General features: G+C 40.6%; 3 protein-coding genes across 4 annotated transcripts; 2 read left to right on the top strand and 1 right to left on the bottom strand.

Annotated features, from left to right (window-relative positions):
* The first annotated feature begins 1,615 nt into the window (after positions 1-1,615).
* Positions 1,616-4,107, top strand: LOC102704245 (nucleolar protein 16). The gene is made up of 3 exons (XM_006654253.3): positions 1,616-2,051; positions 3,478-3,599; positions 3,727-4,107. Exons 1-3 carry the CDS (start codon positions 1,700-1,702, stop codon positions 3,835-3,837), a joined length of 585 nt encoding a protein of 194 aa, XP_006654316.2. The 5' UTR covers positions 1,616-1,699; the 3' UTR covers positions 3,838-4,107.
* A 3,543-nt stretch (positions 4,108-7,650) lies between these two features.
* LOC102714834 (PHD finger-like domain-containing protein 5A) lies at positions 7,651-7,983 on the top strand. The gene has a single exon (XM_006655180.3). It carries the CDS (start codon positions 7,651-7,653, stop codon positions 7,981-7,983), a length of 333 nt encoding a protein of 110 aa, XP_006655243.1.
* A 3,677-nt stretch (positions 7,984-11,660) lies between these two features.
* LOC102703967 (beta-glucosidase 22-like) lies at positions 11,661-19,378 on the bottom strand. Of its 2 annotated transcripts, XM_015837563.2 has the most exons (13): positions 19,124-19,378; positions 18,682-18,745; positions 17,652-17,710; positions 16,442-16,517; positions 15,890-15,961; positions 15,195-15,282; positions 14,838-15,093; positions 14,365-14,480; positions 14,024-14,244; positions 13,418-13,446; positions 13,176-13,263; positions 12,562-12,655; positions 11,661-12,165 (listed from the first exon to the last, which is right to left on the bottom strand). In XM_015837563.2, exons 1-13 carry the CDS (start codon positions 19,340-19,342, stop codon positions 11,931-11,933), a joined length of 1,617 nt encoding a protein of 538 aa, XP_015693049.2. In that variant the 5' UTR covers positions 19,343-19,378; the 3' UTR covers positions 11,661-11,930. The 2 variants fall into 2 exon arrangements, with proteins under 2 accessions (XP_015693049.2, XP_015693050.2); XM_015837564.2 differs by lacking the exons at positions 11,661-12,165; positions 12,562-12,655 and having other exon boundaries at positions 13,180-13,322.
* Between the last annotated feature and the right edge of the window lie 400 nt (positions 19,379-19,778).

The following is a 19,778-nucleotide window of genomic DNA, read 5'->3' as shown; positions in this document are numbered from 1 at the left end:
CTTTAAACCCCCCCCCCCCCCCCCAAAAAAAAGAAAAAAAAACTCCCCTTTGTTTGGAAATAGTACTTGTTTTGTTGGAACGACAATGCAGCACCGTCTTGTTTTCAAAGGGTGAAAGCAAATTTCTTCTCTTTGTCAATGGTAAACGCCTTTCATGTTTTTGAAAGAAGGGAATCATGCTTTGTTGAATGAAAAGAATAGTGAATTTCACAAAGCAACATGTTTTATGGTTAAAATTGCAGAAAACCACGAGTATTACGAGTTTATAACATGTGGCACATAATCTCGAGCATTACGATCCTAGTGTTTCACAAACCCCCACTCTATACATGTTAAGTGTGCATTTAATTAAAATTTCTATCTTATAATTTATCTGCAATTTTAATTACTGATTTTCAAATAAAGGTGGTTGGTTTTACCATTTTGTATTTTGAATAATACTATTTTGGGTATCCTAAATTTACATGTGATTTGAATATGGTTTTGACCATTAAATATGTGATTATATACCACATACAAAATACTCATGATTTAATGTGATTTTGGTAATAAAACATGAGATTCTCAAAAAAAATTACTCAATGAAAATGATTTAAAAATACCCATAATACCTAGGGGCGAAGCTCAGATCTAATTATGAGATGGGCCATGTTGACTAGTAATTATGAAAAAAAGTGAAAAATATACATAATTTTAAGACTTTTTATAGGTAATATATAATGTAAACTAGGAATATATCACAATACAAAATGAATAGGTAGATAGCTATACCGCATATGAGATGTATTATAAACAGTGAGAATAAAGTCTAGATAAATAATTAGATACACAAACTAGGCATAGGCAAAATGGACAAAAATATCTATCTTCCATTTAAATACTACATTCATCCCAAATAAATAGCAAAATTTAGCTATCTGTTTGGTCAAACACTTTGTCTAAATACATAGCCAACAAATTGTCATATTTTAGAATGAAGATACTAACATTTTTTAAATTTGAAATAAAGTGAATAGATAAATTATACGTGTGAATTGAGGTTTAGTTCAAATTATAATATTAGCCACCAACTTATATAGATAATATATACACTATGTTCTTAAATTAAAATATACTGATATAATTATTCTGTTTTTTTTTCCAGAGGAAGCTCCCTCCAGCCCCATGGTTGCACCCCTAATAATACCCTTTTGAGGATCCAAAGCCTAATATTACTTTCGTTTCAAATTATAATATATTTTATTCTCTCTAGATTCATATGAAATGCTAATAAATTTAAATACATATACTCCCTCCAGTTTTTTATTTGACCCCTTTGATTTTTAGATCTACATTTAAACACCCGTCTTATTCAATTTTATTATGCAAATATGTAAAATTATAGGTCATTCTTAGCGTTTCTTTAGAAAAAATTAAATCATAACGAAATAATTAATTATATAAATATTTTAAGTAAAATAAATGGTTAAACGTGAAAATCGGCGGTGTCAGATAAAAAAACCTTTGGAGTATATATAAATGAATATAAAGTAGTACAAGCAAATATAAAGAAAGAAGCACAAGCAAATGGGCCTCATAATTTTCTCCTGGAGGCCCATCAAAAATCTCCTCCCGAACTCCTCTTCCCCTTCCCCGTTTGTCTCCCTCCCCCCAAAAACCCTAGCCGCTCGGCTCGTGTCCAAACCCTAGCGAGAGGAGGATGGGGGGATCGCGCCGCAAGCTCAAGCGCTCCCGCACCAAGGTGCGCGTGGGCCTGCCGCGCAAGAAGCCGCGGGAATTCAAGCCGGCCTTCGACCTGCCCGAGGAGCTCGCGGCCGCGGCCGCAGCCGAGGGCGGCGGGCACGCGCCGAGCTGGGACTCGGAGGGCAGCGTGGTGAAGAACTACGCCGCGTTCGGGGTCGTCGCCAACCCCAACCTTCTCGGCGCGCACGCCCGCGGCACGCCGCGCCTCGTCCAGAGCGCGCCGCTCCAGGCGCCGGACGTCGACGCGGCGCGCGCCCCCGTCGACGAGTTCGAGCCCGTCGACCCTGGCAGCGACCTCGAGTCCGACGGTCAGTCTTGCCATTTACCTAATTTCATTTTTGAGAAATTAGAACGATTATTTTGAAGTGGCTAAAATTGACAGTATGATTAACCTTTGCAAAGGCTATACTCTGAGCATCTGAATCTAATATGCTTCGAAAATTGAGATTTTGAGCATTTGTAGGCGAGGGTCACAGACTCACCATCAAGAAATAGGTACTAATCTGATTAGCTCTGAGCTTTAGGCAAGCATATTCGCTGTTACTGACGTGATGCTCAATACGGCAACACTTGATCAACTTTAAACATCAAAATAACAGCAAGAGGTAGTCTAATTAGTATGCAAAATCATTAGTGCGTTATAAACATAATGTTTGGATAAATTACAGGTTATGGTAGATTGGGTTCATCTTCTGTTCAGCTTTCTATCAACAAGAAAAACATACTCCTCCGGTCAAAAATATTTGTCGTTTCGACAAGATCTGGTCCAACATCTAAAGTTCCGACAAGCAATTTTTTGATAAAATAAACTTGTAGAACCTATTAAGTGTATGATGTTACGATAATACTTTTCGAGGAGAATCTATGTATATCATTTGTCTTGTATTGAAACTAAGCATTTAAGACATTAGCAATGGTTGGAAATTTTAGAAGTTAGACCAAATCTTGTCCTAAATGACAAATATTTTTCACCAGAGGGAGTATTGTGTTGATTGGAATTGAACAATATTGATTTCTGATTATGTATCAAATATTTTTAAAATATCTGTATTGATTGTTTACCCAGAGCAAGTGTGACCCATCTCATGTATTTATGACCTTTTGTTTAAGAAATATTAAGGTGATGTGTTGACCAAAAATAGTAAAAGAATTGTGAATAATACACCAATCTCCAATGAAGACAAGTTTACATGTTCTGTTGCTGGATTTTGTTTTGTTTTCGGAGATATGCATTGCATTGCAAAACATATGCTTCTGAGTTCTGATATTTTCTTTCAAAGTGACAACTGTAGTTTTTCCACCTTTCCGATTCAACGGAAGCGTCTAATGTCCATGGCCTGTTTGGTTGTTTGCCTGTAGGCCTTAACATTATTGGAGATGTATTATTTTAAATAACCTTTGCTTTTCCATTATTCAACAAAAACACTTGTCCCAGCTGTACAATCCATTACGTCATCTTAGTTCTTTTATGCTTTCATTGGGCATGCCAACGTATGTCACTGGAAGAAGGACATCATGTTTGGAGTTTAATTGATGTAGTTTTGCATGTTCTTTGGTTAGCAGTTCATGTGAATATCTCATGCATATCATAATGGTCAACACATGCTTTTACTGCCCATTATTTTGTTACTTTAGTTATGCTACAGTGATTTGAACAGGAATATTCTTTTGATCTTTATTTGTGAACATTGATGCTTTGTAATCTCATTCTCCATAAATATCTTTCAAATGTAGATCTGAAATCTGCGCTTGGAAAGCAAAGACGGGATGGGAAATCTGCACCTTTGGAACCACTGACTAAAGTTCAACGAATTTATGTCGGCAGATTAATAGAGAAGCACGGAGATGACTACAAGGTATAAGAAAGCATTCAAATTACATTGGGTGAAATGCACAATTTTTGCTTCTCGGTTGAGTTCATAAGTTATGATCATGGGTACTTAAATTTCGAAAATATAAACTTAGAAAATATTATGTTTGCAGGCCATGTTCATGGATATCAAGCTGAACACAATGCAGCACTCAGTTGGTACACTGAAAAAGCTCTGTGAAAGATATCACGTAGTTGGCAAGAACATGATCCATCCTCTGTAATAGTATCATAGGAGTATTTACAATCTTCTTTCACTGTGTACCTTAATCCTCCCGCTCGAACCGGTGGGAAGAAAATTTTGCCTGTGAAAATTGGTGCATGCAGTTGTTGGAGACGGCTGTTCGAGAAATCAGAAATGGCATGCACTCTGTACCTCGAGGAAAATCATGGAAGTTGTATCAAATTCAGAACGGTTCGACACCTTTGGCTGGAGTGTTGTATCAAAAATATCTGGTGCGATTGTGATGATTATCTATATGCAGTATGAAAAATCTATTAGTTTTTTTTTTTGACTTTTCAAGTAAGTGATAAAAATAGAGAACGAATTAAAGCCTAGCAAGGATTTTGCTTTGACTTAGCTTGGATATTGCTTTTAATCAGACTTTATATATATATATTCTTAGCGATCTGAAAACTAATGCTGAAAAAAAACTTTGATAAAAAATTTTAAAATTAACTCTAAATTTAAGATTAATAATTTAAATTTAAACTTATAAGTATAAGTATTAGATAAATACTACTACCTCCGTTTCTTATTGAAAGATTTTATAGCTTTATCTTCATTTCATATTATAAGCATTTTTTAGTCCTGTCTTATCAATTAATGAATATAATATATATATATATATATATATATATATAGATTTATTGGTATACAAATAAATTAGATAAAACTGTAAAGTCAAACACCGTGAAATGTAGCGAGTCGGGCATTGATGCCCCTCGCTAGCTCGCGACCCTTCTCGTTCCGTGGCGACCCTGTTTTAGCGAGTACCGCTCACGTTTGACGACGGTCTTGATAGGGTACTCCGTGAGAGCCGGACTCAACTGGTTAACGAGTCGCGACCGCGCCGCCGCTTCTTCTTCGCCGTCGGCCGCCCGCCTCTTCTCCCCTTCTCCGGGTTCTCCACCAGCGGCGACCGGCGAGCACCCCGCTGCCCATCCCCAGGTATGCCCGCCCTGCCCTCTCCATTCGCCGCTCCGGGCATTATTCCTCGCCGCCCACCAACCCCCTAGCCATCTCCTCCGCCTTCCCTTTGCTTCTACCCGGCGTCGCCGAGCCCCCAGATCGGCGCCAAGCGTGCCCCGGAAATGGAGTAGACGCCCCCCCCTTCCCCCTCCCCCCGCGAGGCGGGGAAGGCGCGGCAGCCCGGCATCTCAGGCAGGCTGCTCTTTGGTAGGCGCTGGTTGGATTGGACCGTCGATCTTACGATTTTCGCGATCCTTCATCCATGAGGCCCTGCTTCCGTCTCGCGTATCTCTGCGTTTCCTTCGCGTGGACGTTGTGCTTTGGGTTTGGGGGCGGTGGATGTTGAATTAGCTTGGGTTTTAGAGAAATCAGGATCGGCAAATCTGCTTAATGAAATCTGACGCGCAATAAAATTATTAAGAGCTGTAACGCTTCGATAATTTAGCATCTCATGCGAGTTTAGTATGGTCCAGTTACTATCTGACATGATAAACCAGAGATTGCAAAGATGAAGGTTTAAGATCGTGGGGGGGAAGGGGAAGCACGGTGCATTGCTGCTGGCTAATTCGATAATATAAACTGCTAGTGCTTCTAAGCATTGCTGATTGGCTGCCCCTATCCGGTCGTAGTTGCCTTCTCTCTTTTTTTTTTTTGTTCTGAATATTCTTGTTAGTGTGTGATTGCAAGGTTGGGCAATATTCTGTTGATTCAGAGCCACTTGCAGCCTTCAATCCCTTGTTTCCTGGCACCTCCACTTCATGTCCAGATTGCCACCAGCCACCTCTGCCTCTGGGACATTTGTCCTCACCAGTCTTCCATCTCCCTCTGGCTCTGAACACCCACTTCTTTTGACACCTCCACACTATTCGGGGTTGTTGGCTGCATGTAGGGGTGAAAACAGGGCGGGTATTTTCCGACCGCCCGCCCGCCCATATTAATTCGGGACAAATCTGGGTCATCTATTTGGGTACCCAGGATCTTACACGGATTCAGAGCCGAATTCGGGTATTTTTTTGCGGATACGAGATCGGGTTCGGGAGGGCAATACCCGACGGATACGGATTATCTGGTATATATTGCGGATAATACCCGGATATCTATTTGGATAATTATCCAATTTAATGGTGGCATTTTCAGCCTTTCAAGGCCCAAGCCCAACAAGGAACCCTAGTCCTTTGTCTCTCTCAACGGGGTCACGATCTCACCTCGTCCTCAACTCCTCACGCAACACGCACCCAGGCGCACAGAAACCGTCCGCCGACGCCCAGCCTCCCACCTCCGGTCCGGCCTCCGCCTCCCGCAGCCAAGGCGCCGTCCGCCGCCCGTCCAGCCTCCGCCTCTGGTCGCCGGAGCGCGTTCGGCCAGCATCTGCCCCGCCACCGATGCACCATCCGGCCAGCCTCCGCCTCCCCCCACCGAGACGGCGTTCGGCCTCCACCTCCCGCCGCAGCGACACCATTTGGCCGCCGCCTCCCGCCACCGAGGTGCCGTCCTCCTTCGCCCCACCGTCGAGGCACCGACCGGTCTCAGCCGCACGTCACCGATGCTGGGCACCAACTGATTTTCATCACCGATGCTAGTGGTGAACCTGCATCTCGATTTTCTCCGTTTTATTTCCCTTTTTTAACTGACCTTAATTTCTACTTCAGCTAGAAACAGAATGTTACAGAACTGCAACATTGCATCCCCTAATTAATCAGATCCAAAGCTTATCATATCCACTAACACAGAGAAGAGTAAGTGATCACCTAGCAGCAGCAGCCAACAGTATGTTTGCTCTTTCCATTTAGTATTAATTAGAAGTTAGAATATGATTTCAGCACATATTTTTTAGTTCCGAACTAGTGTTTGTCTTGTGATGTTTAGTTGTAGGATAAATATGGCTAGTGGTGAAGCAAACATGAGTACTTGTGCTAGCACATGAGCTTCTCCGGCTACTATGCTGCTAGCCCCTAATACAGTTGCATTTTGGTTATATGCTAATGTTCAATAGCTATTGTCTATGTGGTATATATGGTTATTGTTTTGACTTGATATCCGCATAAATATTCGTACCCGTGAGTGTTCGTATACGTCTTTGTACGTATTTGTATCGTATTCATACCTGCTATTATCCGTGATTGTATCCGTATTTGATAATATCCGTATTTGATCCGAATCCGATAGTAAAATGTGGGTTAGGATATGGGAAAGACGAAATCCGACCGAACCCAACCCGTTTTCACCCCTAGTTGCATGGGCATTTCTTCTTTGGTTCGTCAGTGCAGCTTATTAGTAAATTCACATGCTAAACTCTGCATCTTGTTTGCATATTGCTGTGCTAGAGTTGATGGGATGGTCGGGTGATGATCTAGTAATATTTTCAGGTCTGACAAAATGAAGTGATCCTTAGATACCAGTACCATTAAGTTAGCAACCCATTCAACCATTTGTCTTGGTTTTCTTTTTTCTTTTCCCTAGAAATTGATATGCCTGCTAGATTGTGCACTGCGAGTCTGTAATCAGAATTGCTTCTCTTAAAGATACCTTGTAAGAAGATCATGGAGTCATTCAACGAATAGCTGAATAACAAATTAGATGGATTTTCTTTTGTTGTTTAGCAGTATCAGTAAGTGAGCAACCCATTGTTCAACCATGTGTCTTGATTTTTTAAAGAAATTGTTTGTTAGATTGAAGTGCCTATCAAATTCTCGACTGAAATATTGTTATCAGCATTGCTTGTTCTTCCTGTTACTGACTTACTAGCACTTCTCCTTTTAAAAATAAAAATGAACTTGCTAGCATTGCTTGATTCTGATCTATATTTGCATTTTGTTATGGCTCCACAGGTTAGCATTTGAGAGCCATGGCAAAGCATCATCCCGATCTCATCATGTGCAGGAAACAGCCTGGCATTGCAATTGGTCGATTGTGTGAGAAATGTGATGGCAAGTGTGTCGTCTGTGACTCATACGTGCGCCCATGTACACTTGTCCGGGTCTGTGATGAGTGCAACTATGGCTCCTTCCAGGGAAGGTGTGTCATCTGTGGAGGGGTTGGCATCTCAGATGCCTACTACTGCAAGGAGTGTACTCAGCAAGAAAAGGATCGAGATGGATGCCCCAAGATTGTCAATCTTGGAAGTGCCAAGACCGATCTCTTCTATGAACGGAAGAAGTATGGTTTTAAGAAGAGATGATCAGGAAGATGGATTGTCCGGTCCTTTTGGCCCTGCTGTGATTCTTTCGCGGTGATATAACTGTTGAATCAACAGCTTTGCATTCATGATCTGCTTTGATACTAATATGAGAGGACATCACTGAGGTTTTCTGTAATGTTACCTGTATGAAACGTTCTAGATTCGTAAGGATGCATATGCACTTACGCAGTACGTACCTGAAGTTTATGACCATGATCGTTGACATGAAATGTGAACTGAGATATGGAGCACTTTTTAGTCTTATACTACATGCATTAGCTGTTTGAACGACCTGATAAGGTTGTAAGCTGCTGGAAGTTTAGAATGTCACGATCCTTTAGTGTGTGTGTATATATATTACATTTATGTTGTCCTGAGTTCTGAGTCCTGAGAGATGCAGGGCGAGCTGCCTTTCTGTTCAGCCTCAGGCTCAGCTTACACCGTTCTTCACTTGTGCATGTGGAACCTGAAGATGCAATGCCCCCAAGGGAGAAAAGAAGAATGTAGCTTCTCAAATTTCTTTTGTTTTAGTTATTTTTGGGGGAGAGATTTCTCACCTTTTTTACAGGAAATTTATACTCTTTTATATAGATAATAGATGGAAGCAGACATATTTCTACCACCAAGAAACACATTAGGAGTTAATGTTTGGCTTTTTTTTTATGAAAAAGCTAAACTATATATTTGCAAATGTAAAATAATTTATGAATACACGTATTTCTAGCGATTGAAAGTCATGGATGGAAAATAAATTTTGATATAAAACCTTCAAAATCAAATCTAAATTTAAGATTGAAAATTAAAATTTTTGGCTTATCAGCATAAGCAAGATGGGGGTGTAGATGATTGTGACCCTCTGTAATAGTATAACATCTCCCGTACAAGGCAAAGCTAATACGCACATTAAGCGGCCATATGTAATATTACCTGAGTTTCAAGTTATAGCATGTTCTGGCACTTTGTTTCACATTACAACATATGTTGTCACTACTAGTAAATAGTAAATGGAAGACACATACATAAAACATTATACAAGAATTGAATGAATTCAGAAAGGGTGTGAAACGAGACGAGAGTACAAAATTTCCCGTACGAACAGGCCTACTTACCATCTTGTGGCCCACTAGATTACAGGCTTACAGCGAACGAATACGACCCACTTAACGGCTAAGAGTGAATTCAGACCACCGAAGCCCATGAATGAATTCGGCCCACTTAGTTCTGGCCAACGAATTCGGCCCGAGTGAACTGAGCCCACCTCTTCTCCCCATCAATGAATTCAGGAATAAGTCCACGTTACGTCCCTCAACATGATGTCGAGTCTGTATTTCATTCCTCAAGTCGAATACTAGATATATGTACCCCTTATGTTACAAAAATCATCCAGTATAGGTCCCAAGGTTGTATGGACCCAAATTGACCCCTGTTTTACTTACGTGGCGCATGGTGGGACCCACTTATCAGTGGCATTGGAGGAGGTATTAAACAATGTTAGAAGTTAGAACAGATAGAAGCATGCCAACCATTTCTCTCTCCCCGTGCTTGCTCCCTCCAAACCCGGCCACCGCCGTCCACCCAGTCGTCACCTCGGTCGCTGCCACGAGACGGGCTGCCGCCCCCGCCACCCACCGTCCCAAGACCGGCCGCCGCCCACCCGGCCGTCCCCTCGGCCACCGCAAGCCCAAGAGGGCCGGAAACCTCAAGACGGAGGAGGCTTCACCGGAAACCCAAGACGGCCGACGCCGCTATGCCGGAAGACGTTGCCATCATTGGGCCGAGAAACCCCACCGTCTACTGCTGGTGTGCACGTTTCCTCTCTCTCTCTAATCTTCTTGCTACTTGTTCATCATCATAGCTGAATAGTCAGCAACAAGGTACAACTCGCCTATGACTGCCTCTGATCTAACCTTTTGGTTCCTGGTGTGACTACAGGGTGGTCATCAGTTCACTGGACCGATGAACTAGCATGATCCAGCATGAGATGTAATAATCAATCGAGCAGAGGACGATATGATGGTAAAGGAAGCTAGCTGGCTAACGTGCCTAAGGCTTCATGCATCCGTTGTGTTTCATCCGTACATGTGTCCTGTGTGTAGTGAGGTGGTCATCGGCGTGCATTGTTCCTTTTTTTTTGTTGATCACGTATGCTCGAATAAATCTTGCTTCTACATGCAAGGCCCCCGCTGCGGATGAAAACGACGAAGCCGCTGATGCGAACAGCGTCGCTGATGATGAAGAAAACGACGGTGCCGCTGATTCGAAGAGATGCACCGATGTGGCGCGCCGCTGCTCGTGCGAGATCATGCCGGTGAGCAAGCACGTGCGCCCCGTCTGCTCGTACTCCCGCTTGTTTGCCACTCGAGGACTAGCTCGCGCACCTCAGACACCAGCGCCACGCTCCTAGCGTCGCCGGACAGCCCCGTCGGCGATCGGGCCAGCGCCTCCTACCGGCAGGTGAGTATTGCCTTCGCCGCCGCGTACGCTCCACGCTCGCCTGCTTCTCGCACAGCCGCGATGTCTTCGGTTGTCCCCACGCGGATACACTCTCGCTCAACCTTCATGGACGGCTCCAGTCGGTGGTCACCTCCACTGGCCTTTCCACAACGGTGTCCACGCCGACGACGACCATCGACTGCCGAGAAGAGGGCGTTGATGATGGGGCACCGGGAATCAGCGGGGAGAGCGCGAGGTGGCTGGTGTTTCGTGGCAAGTCGCTGACGGACTACATCCTCATGCGGCGGTCGTCGTCGATGAGGAGGCCACGTGGCGGCGCCACGGGATTGGGGTGATCCGATGCCACCATGCGGCGCCTCAGGCCCAACCCTCTCTGCTGTATGGCCCTGGCGAAATCTGAGTCGGAAGCCGACGATGATGAGGAGGAGACGACGACGGAAGCAAAGCCGAAGTCGACGTCAGGGACCCAACGACACTTAACATGTGGGTCCCACCATGTGCCACATAAGCAAAACAGGGGTCAAATTGGGTCCATACAGCCTTGGGACTTATACCAGACGGTTTTCATAACATAAGGGGTACAGATATCTAGTATTCAACTTGAGGGATGAAATACAGACTCGGCATCATGTTGAGGGACGCAATGTGGACTTATTCCATGAATTCATCCATAGCGAATTCGGCCCACCCAATTCCGTCAACTAATTCGGCCCACTGAAGTCGACAACTTAAATCAGCCCAGTTGATCCTTGTCACCGAATTAGTCCCACCAAGTAAATTCGGCCCACCAATTCCACATCAGTAAATCCAGCCCACAAGTGAATCCGCGTGATGTAGTTCCGGCCCGCCACGACTCAAATCAGGCCCAACTCAAAGAACAAATTGATGATAAAGAAGAGGCCGTGATTGGTATAATCTATATAGTGTATAAAACTATAAATACGCCACTCCAAGCTGGATGACGTGTTAAAATAGTACAGATTTTGGAAATACGTTTTGAAATAATTTATTTTTAAAATAAATATAAAAGAGGTGCATTTAATAAAAAAACTCCCAACTTAATTGGGGCCGTACGTGCATAACTCTACAAAGTAATTCTTCTGAATTCATTTTAATTTTCTTTGGACACTTATGATCTCTCTACCTTCTCATATCCTGGTTTTCCAATTCATCGGTGCTGTCAACTGTCCAGCTCATGTGTTTAGTTCCCTTTAATTATCACATTCTGGAGAGAAACTTGGGATAATCACATGCGACATTCCGATAATTCGTTTGCATAACTTGAAATGAGGTTTTATTCAGACATCAGCGGACAATCAGTATTTAACTATAGACTTGTCTTTGTTCCATCTGATTATTCAACTTCTAAGTGTGAGAAATGGCAAACAATAACAAACCTATCAAAGAAACATTTCTTCCAACTGAATATCATGACAGTCAGTGTCCTTGTTTCTTCTTCTTCCTCAGCCAAAAACCATGCACACCTGACAAGCTCAGATATCAGCATGCTCATCATCCTCATCGGGACTAATCATGTTTCCAATGTTAATCCCAATTTCACTCTTCAGGAACTTGGAGTACCAGTGAGCAGAGAGCTTTGGCTGCCTGGGAAGGCTGGGATCCTCAAAACTGACAAAGTGCAGGCCAAATCGCGTACGGTATCCTGCTAGCAGCTCAAACACATCCAGGAATGACCAAACAAAGTAACCTTTCACATTAGCTCCATTCCTGCAGTAACCATATAATTCTTTTAAATATACCCTCGAATCAGTGACGGACCCAGAAAAAATATTAGAAAGGGCTAGACGAAATAGAGTAAAGATCCATAAACACTGATATGTACTTTCAGCTTTTATTCTCTTTAGTAATATCAAAAATTTTGTTAGAGGGGCTAGGGGGGCTTCATTGGTGCCGACCGGGTAGGAGGGGCTGAAGCCCCCTAGCCCCGGTGATAAATCCGCCCCTGCCTCGAATGATTCTAAGCCGTTCATTGCTTTAGATTCAATTCAACGGATCTGATTTTATTACACATCCACCGCAGTAGGTGTAGTAAAAGTTTTAATGAAGTTCAGATAAAACCATCACGTACTTATCAAGTAACTTCAAGGCAGATCACTAATTTACCTTAGTGCAGCTAACGTGCTCCCCATGTAGAGACTCAAGTACTCCACTCTTTCAGTGTCATTGAGCGAATCGTCCTTAGAGGGCTGCCCAGAACCTAGAAAATGGTAAATGGATGAAGAGCAAAGAAAATTTGTATCAGTTAAGACGTCAATGAAATTACAATTTTACATGATACATGGAAATTTTTTTACTAAGTTAAAAGGCTCAAGTGGTTCAATTTCTACAGAATTTCTTTTAGATAATGGAAGTTTTATTCAACTCAATCAATTACAGCAAGGTGATACATTTGTGCACACAGTTTTTACTTAAAAAGCAAGAGAACTTCCGAAAGATCTGCAGAGCAAGCACCATATACTTTTGAAATATTGTAATGTGGGAAATGCTAACATACTTGAAAAGGTAACGAAATGTGCCATATTTTCTAGTATAAAACTTGATCCATCTAAATACTAGGTATCTTGAATTAAAAAAAATATTGTAAAATTTTGGTACCTTCAGATATTGTCGAAGGACCCTAACATTTCTCTTGTAATTAATATAATCACATGATAGTATGTCACTGATCAAGAACATCATGTGGCTATCTATCTGTGGAATTGAGTATGAAAACCTACCATTTTCTTGAACATAAACAGGAATGGCTTGGTATGCGTCCCTGAGGTATTCCAGCATACATTGCAGCCCCTTCGGTTCGGTTAGGAGCTTGGTAGGGATAAATTGTACCAAAAAGGCAAAAATTGAAACAGAAATGTTTAGTATCTCTGTAGAAGGGAAAGAAACATTCATGTAAGTTTTCTCCATCGAATAATTGATATGTAGTTTGATAAGTGCAAGCAGGGGAAATAAGTTAAAATACCTTATCAGACGGTGTATCATTCCTCAAAACTGAAACACAAAAAGTCAAACGAACAGTCATAATAGATAGTCAAATTGTGTCATGTTTTTTTGGAATAAAAATTGTATCTAGAGTCCTTTTTAGGGGTGTTTAGATTGAGAAAATTTTTGGGAGAAGTGTCACGTCAAATGTTTAACTGGATGTCGGAAGGGGTTTTTGGACACAAATGAAAAAATGAATTTCACATCTAGCTTATAAACCGCGAGATGAATCTTTTGAGCCTAATTAATCTATCATTACCACATGTTGGTTACTGTAGCACGTATGGCTAATCATTGACTAATTGGGCTCAAAAGATTTGTCTCAAGATTTCTTCCATAACTGTGCAATTAGTTTTTTAGTTCATCTATGTTTAATGCTTTATTTAGGTGTCCAAAAATTCCGTGTGATGTTTTTGAAAATTTTTTTTGGAAACTAAACAAGGCCTTAGATAATGGAAATATGACACTTCTATAGTTGTGAAAAGATGCTCATGCATCTCAGTTCACAAGACAGTCAGATTCTGATGAGTGTGATATGCCATTATGCAGTAAACATGCTTTGTTTCACCCCAAAATTAAAACTTTCCTCTGAATTTTACAGCCATGTCAGCTTTGTAGTCCCGAAGGTTGGTCTTTTCTCTGCTTGATCCGTCGCCGATGTACACCGACGTGTAATGGTTGATACCAATGAAATCAACACTCCCACGGATGAGCTCAGACTGTTCTTTTGTGAAGGATGGGATCCTGGACCCGGCTCTCTTCTTCATGATTTCAGGGTAGTCTCCATACACCAAGGGGTCCAGTATCCTAACACAAGAATGATCACATTCTAAGTCTCCTCCTGATCATCATCTGATAGCATGTAGAATTTGTATATGACCAACAGATTCAGCAGCTCGAAGGAGGAAGAGAAGATGGATCACTCACCAACCGATCGTGAAGTCCAGGACTCTCTGAGTTGCTTGGATGTCTGCAGAGCTGGGCGAGAACGGGTAGGACCAGTAGCTGTAGAGGTTGATACCAACGACGCCCTTCTGCTTAACCTGCAATGTTGTTGATGGATGTTAGTAAACAATGATCGATGTGCATGGCTCTTCTTCTTTTTTTTTCTGAACTTCTGATCATGATCTTTTAAGTGTAGCGAAATCTCGAGCTGTCTTTCAGTTCTGAAATCTGAAATTCAGTCAATCAAGTATAGTTCGTGGTAGGTAGGTAGGTAGGATGTGCTCCTGGCCAGAAATATCGAAATGTTTAGGTGTAGCATAGCAAGAAACAAACCTGTCCAAATTCAGCGAAAACATGTTCAATTTTTTTAAAAAAAAATTCGTTCTTTGTATCCAAAATTCTGAAAAATACTGTCCCACATGAATTTTCTTTTCGGGGTTCTCTCCCGCACTGACCTGGTACTTGTCCCTGTACAGCCTGACAGCTGAGGCATGCGCCAAGATGAGGTTATGAGCGACGACGTACGGCTCCACGGTGGAGTCGCCGGCGGTGCAGTTGGCCCCGAACGGCGGCGAGCAGCGGCACGGCGGGAAGCCGCCGCCGTCGTAGGCAGCGAGGGCGATCACGTTGGGCTCGTCCAGGGTGGTCCAGTGCCTCACGCGGTCGCCGAACTCCCTGAAGCACACGTCTGCGTACGCCGTGAAGTCCTGGCTGCTCAACATCGAATTTTTTTTTTCAGAGCTTTTCAGATGGCAAATTCTTGGAGAAGAAAGGGTTAAGAAGCGGTGAGGTGATGGCATCGACCATCTTACATGGCCCTTGGGCTGAGCCAGCCATGGTACTCATCTTCAAGAATTTGGGGGAAATCCAGTTGGTAGAGAGTCACATGAATCTCAATCCCTGTAGCACAATCAGAAATGGGTGATGCAAATGCAATGGTGCAACGGTGCAGTGATGAGTATGCATTGGTTGATATACAATCTCTAAGTTTTCATAAAAAAACTAGGGGCGCCAAAATTTCTAGCAACTGGGGACAATTTGAATCCAAATAGCATTTTTCTAGTATAGGCACTGGCTGTTAATTTATATGAATTGAAAGAAACTACACTTTCTTCCTCCAAAATATAAATATTTCTATAAATCAAATTTTGTATCACAATATAAACACTCTTACATATGTTCCCACGATTCTCATGATTCTAATAATTTCGAAACCAATCATGTGCTTGGAAGGGGAATCTAATCAATTTAACATGAAAAAAAATTGACCATTGAAGCAACTTAAAAAAATATTTTGAACTAACCTTAGTATTTGTTAAACAACATGGAAATGTTTATATTTTGAAATGGAAAGAGTATTATATATGTGAAATATATTCTGAAAAAATCAAGTAAAAGGGAAATGGTGTTTTTTTTGTCTTATGATCATAAACAGAGTAACTGAAATCCTAAAATTTTGTTTCAAACTACAAATCCTTAAAATACAACATTGTCTGTTTAGAATTACCCCTGCTAACCAACTCGTCTATCAGGTTGTTGTAGTACTCGAGCCCATTAGGATTGATGGATCCTCTTCCTCCTGTGTGGTCATGGAAATAAGAGATTAAAACTTAGGGAGTGTTTGGATCCCTACAATTTTTTTTAAAGTCCCTGTCACATCGAATGTTTGGGCACTAATTAAAAGTATTAAATATAGACTATTAATAAAAACCACCACATACTCTGGACTATTTCGCGAGACAAATCTATTGAGCCTAATTAGTCCATGATTAGTGAAAGCGATGCTACAGTAAATATTTGCTAATCATAGATTAATTAGGCTTAAAAAATTTGTCCAATAAAATAGCTTTTATTTATACAATTAGTTTTGTTATCGATCTATATTTAATACTCTTAATTAACGTTCAAACATCCGATATGACAAGTGACTACAGAAAGTCCTTGGGTCCATACACCATCTTAAACACTTAACAGTAAGGCTAGACACTTATTTTTTTTGCCAAATATGAACTTTTTGCAGGTCCCCAAATGAATTTCTGTTAGTATATGTTTTTCTTACTTGGAATAAGCCTAGACCAAGAAATGGAGAACCGGTAGGCCTCCAAGCCAGTATCACTCATCAACTTGACATCCTCCTGAAAAGTTCAGATATACACTTCCAATTACTTGACGTGGCCAGTATGTGTACAGATCGTACAAAGAGAATTAAACAAAATACTGTTAAATTCTACCTTTTTTTATTCGATAATAACAACAATTTCAACTTAGCTAGAAACTGTACTATAAAAAATTAAATACATTGTGCCATCAAGAGAAGAAATACGAGCCATGCGTTATCTTATTTTAAAAAGGGATCGGTGAGTATCCATATCAAGTACTGTACTACTGGTAGAGTGGTAGGTAGAACGTTGTTCCAAACTTCCAATCCCTCAACCACTAGCTTGTAACTGGAGGGACAGGTAGTACGTTAAGCACGGATTTTTAAAAAATAATTTTATTATTAAATCTTTTAGATAAATATTTTTACTATCTAAATCGTCTTTTGACTACGTCACCTTGTCTAGTGTAGCAATCGTCTTTTGACTACGTCACCTTGTCTAGTGTAGCGAGACAACACTATAACGCCAGTCAGCCTAGCGTGATAGTCCTTTGTGCAGGTGTTATGACCGAAAAGATTCGAATTAAAATATTTATCTAGAAAGTTTTATAATAAAATTATTCATTAAAAATATTTGAAATAAAAAATTCGCTATGCACCCATAAAACTCAACAAATCCAAGAACAAACAAGCTGCATTTAACACTACAAATTACAATATTTTTTATATCATATAGTAAGACTTTCTTTGTGCCATATCACATAGCCTTTCACTATTTAATTAGTCCATGTATATGATGCATATATGTGTTTACATATATTAGCGTTGTATAGAAAATTTTGTACCGTGGAACGGGTGAAGTATTTTTTTAAGCTCATCGAGCCTCGTATACTCCATTAATAACTTCATCAACATCCGTACAACAATCGTGCGTACTCCCTTCGTTCCAAAACAAATCAACTTTTTAATTTATTTTAGATACAATGTTTGACTCTTCGTTTTATTAAAAAAATTACGATTATTTTTATTATATGATAAAACATAAAAAGTATTTTATGTGTGATTAATTTTTTTAAGTTTTTTAAATTTTTTCAAATAAGACAGATGGTTAAACGCTCGACGCATAACCCAAACGTTGGTTAGTAGTTTTTTTTTTTGACCGATGGAGTACCTTGTATTTGTGGTAGCCGCCGGCGGCCTGGTCACCCGTGCTCTTGTCGGACATCCTCCCTGCAACCATCACATGCCCACAATCACATGAATATAAAATCCCAGATATTGATACAGCATGCCTCTCACTATTTTCCTTTTAGCTTGTATGCCGCTACCAAAACTTAAATTTCAAAGTTTAATTTTTTAAAGTTGATTTAGAGTTTGTTATCATACATTATTCTCCCACACGGACAAACCGTAAATTACACATCTATAAAAGTTATTATATAAATTATCTTTTGCTTGCTTGCCCTCCCTTTGATTCCAAATACAAATCATCTTATGCTTGTTCACAGGAATCAAGAAAACAATTTAGGGGCCCTTTGATTCAAAAAAAATTCATAGGAATTTTAGAGGATTTCATTCCTATAGAAAATTTTCCTATGAAGCCATTTGAATCAAAGGAATGAACCCTATGAAATTCTTATGGAATCTCTCTTCCCATATAAGTTTTGGAGGAAATTTAACAATAGAACCTTAAGGAAAAAAAATCCTTTGAGTCTTTACCTCTCCTCAAATTCCTGTGTTTTTCCAGTGGTCCAATCAAACGGTCATTCCTACGTTTTTCCTGTGTTTTGCAATTCTCTGTTTTACACTTACATTCCTATCAGAATCCTATGTTTTTACTATTCCTTCGTTTTTTCATTCCTGTGATTTAAAGGGCCCTTAAAGTAATTTATTATACTAATTAATTTAAAGTATATTGGGAAAGACAAAACTATTTGTTTATGAGTAGGGTTACACTATTTGACAAGGGTAAATATAAAAATATTTTCTCAATGTTCTAAACAACTTGAGAAAAATATTGAGTGTTAAAACAGCTCGATTTGGATTCATAAGGAGTAGAAACATTTTTTTAAAAAAAAACAGTATGGAATAAACTGTGCTTCAACTTATGTCTAGCTAGTTAGCATGATCAATCGTATATGGATTTATAACACAATATAGTATTAATTACGTAATTACGTGATGAAATTAAGATAGATGACCTGCATGAGTAAAAGTGTCCCAGATGCTTTGGGTCCTTCCATCTTCATCTGTAGCCCCCTCATACTATAATGTTAAAAGCAAAAAAACGACATGCATTTAATCAACAGCTAGCCAAGGCTCCAAGAAAGAAAATTAGTAAGTGATCCAAAAGTATACATTTTTTTGGTAATAGGAAACATTTAGTATATGTCCAAAGAATATGACACATGTATACATATACAATCTAATAAATGATCATTTCATAAAAACTGATCAAACTTTCTAGCTCCATGTCAGCATGTTACGAATGTGCTGTCTCTGTTCCATAATATAAGACTTATTAGCATTTTCAAGATTTATATAAATACTAATAAATCTATATATATCGTATTATATCCATTGATCCATGGATATAATTTTAGAGAAGATTATAAAGTTTTGCAATATAAAAGGACTGATTACCTGGTAAGCTGAGGTGCCGGCCCCAAAGACGAAGTCCCTCGGGAAATCCTGCCTCGTGAAGTTGAGAGCTCTCGCCGCCGCCGCCACCTCGCCTGAGCCTGATCGCCATGGCGCAACGGGCGGCGCCGGCAGGATCAGGAGGAGGAGGAGGAAGAAGAAGAAGAAGAAGAGAGAGAGAAGCCAGCCGGTAGAGTTAGCAGAAGAGGAGCAGGTGGCCATGGCTACTTGCTTGCCTACTCCTACCTACCTCCCTCCCTTTCTTCTGTCTTGGTCGATCGTTAGCTAGAGCCTAGAGTTAATTATTTTATACGACGCTGATTAGATTAAACGAGTGACAGAGATTGAATGAAGACCCTTCTCCAGTTCGTCGTTATTTAATCTTTATGAACAGAGATCGAAACATAGTCTAGGACGAAGACGACACCGACGTCGGCATGCAAAATGGGTCTTGTGTTTTCTGTACATAATTGTTTCATCACGTCTAAATTAAGTGACAACCAATTAAGGTTGAAATCCTGATCTTTCACGAAAAATGTAAAATTCATCTGTAAACATTAAAACCGGAACTAGATAGTCACCCCTAAAATTTTCACACAACTAAATTGTCATCCCTTGGCCTAGATTCTAAACAATATATGTGTAAGACTGAAAAATA

The sequence above is a fragment of the Oryza brachyantha genome, chromosome 5, assembly GCF_000231095.2.
Source record: "Oryza brachyantha chromosome 5, ObraRS2, whole genome shotgun sequence".
NCBI lineage: Eukaryota > Viridiplantae > Streptophyta > Magnoliopsida > Poales > Poaceae > Oryza > Oryza brachyantha.
The sequence above is the reverse complement of the archived record's forward strand: the minus strand, read 5'-3'. Positions and strand labels throughout refer to the sequence as shown.

Coding starts and splice junctions, on each gene's coding strand:
- LOC102704245 (XM_006654253.3), top strand. CDS start 1,700: ATGGGGGGATCGCGCCGCAAGCTCAAGCGCTCCCGCACCAAGGTGCGC. Junction 2,052..3,477: donor CAGCGACCTCGAGTCCGACG/GTCAGTCTTGCC, acceptor TTTCAAATGTAG/ATCTGAAATCTGCGCTTGGA. Junction 3,600..3,726: donor AGCACGGAGATGACTACAAG/GTATAAGAAAGC, acceptor TTATGTTTGCAG/GCCATGTTCATGGATATCAA.
- LOC102714834 (XM_006655180.3), top strand. CDS start 7,651: ATGGCAAAGCATCATCCCGATCTCATCATGTGCAGGAAACAGCCTGGC.
- LOC102703967 (XM_015837563.2), bottom strand. CDS start 19,342: ATGGCCACCTGCTCCTCTTCTGCTAACTCTACCGGCTGGCTTCTCTCT. Junction 16,518..17,651: donor GCGGCTACCACAAATACAAG/GTACTCCATCGG, acceptor TGAACTTTTCAG/GAGGATGTCAAGTTGATGAG. Junction 12,166..12,561: donor AGCACGTTAGCTGCACTAAG/GTAAATTAGTGA, acceptor TGGTTACTGCAG/GAATGGAGCTAATGTGAAAG.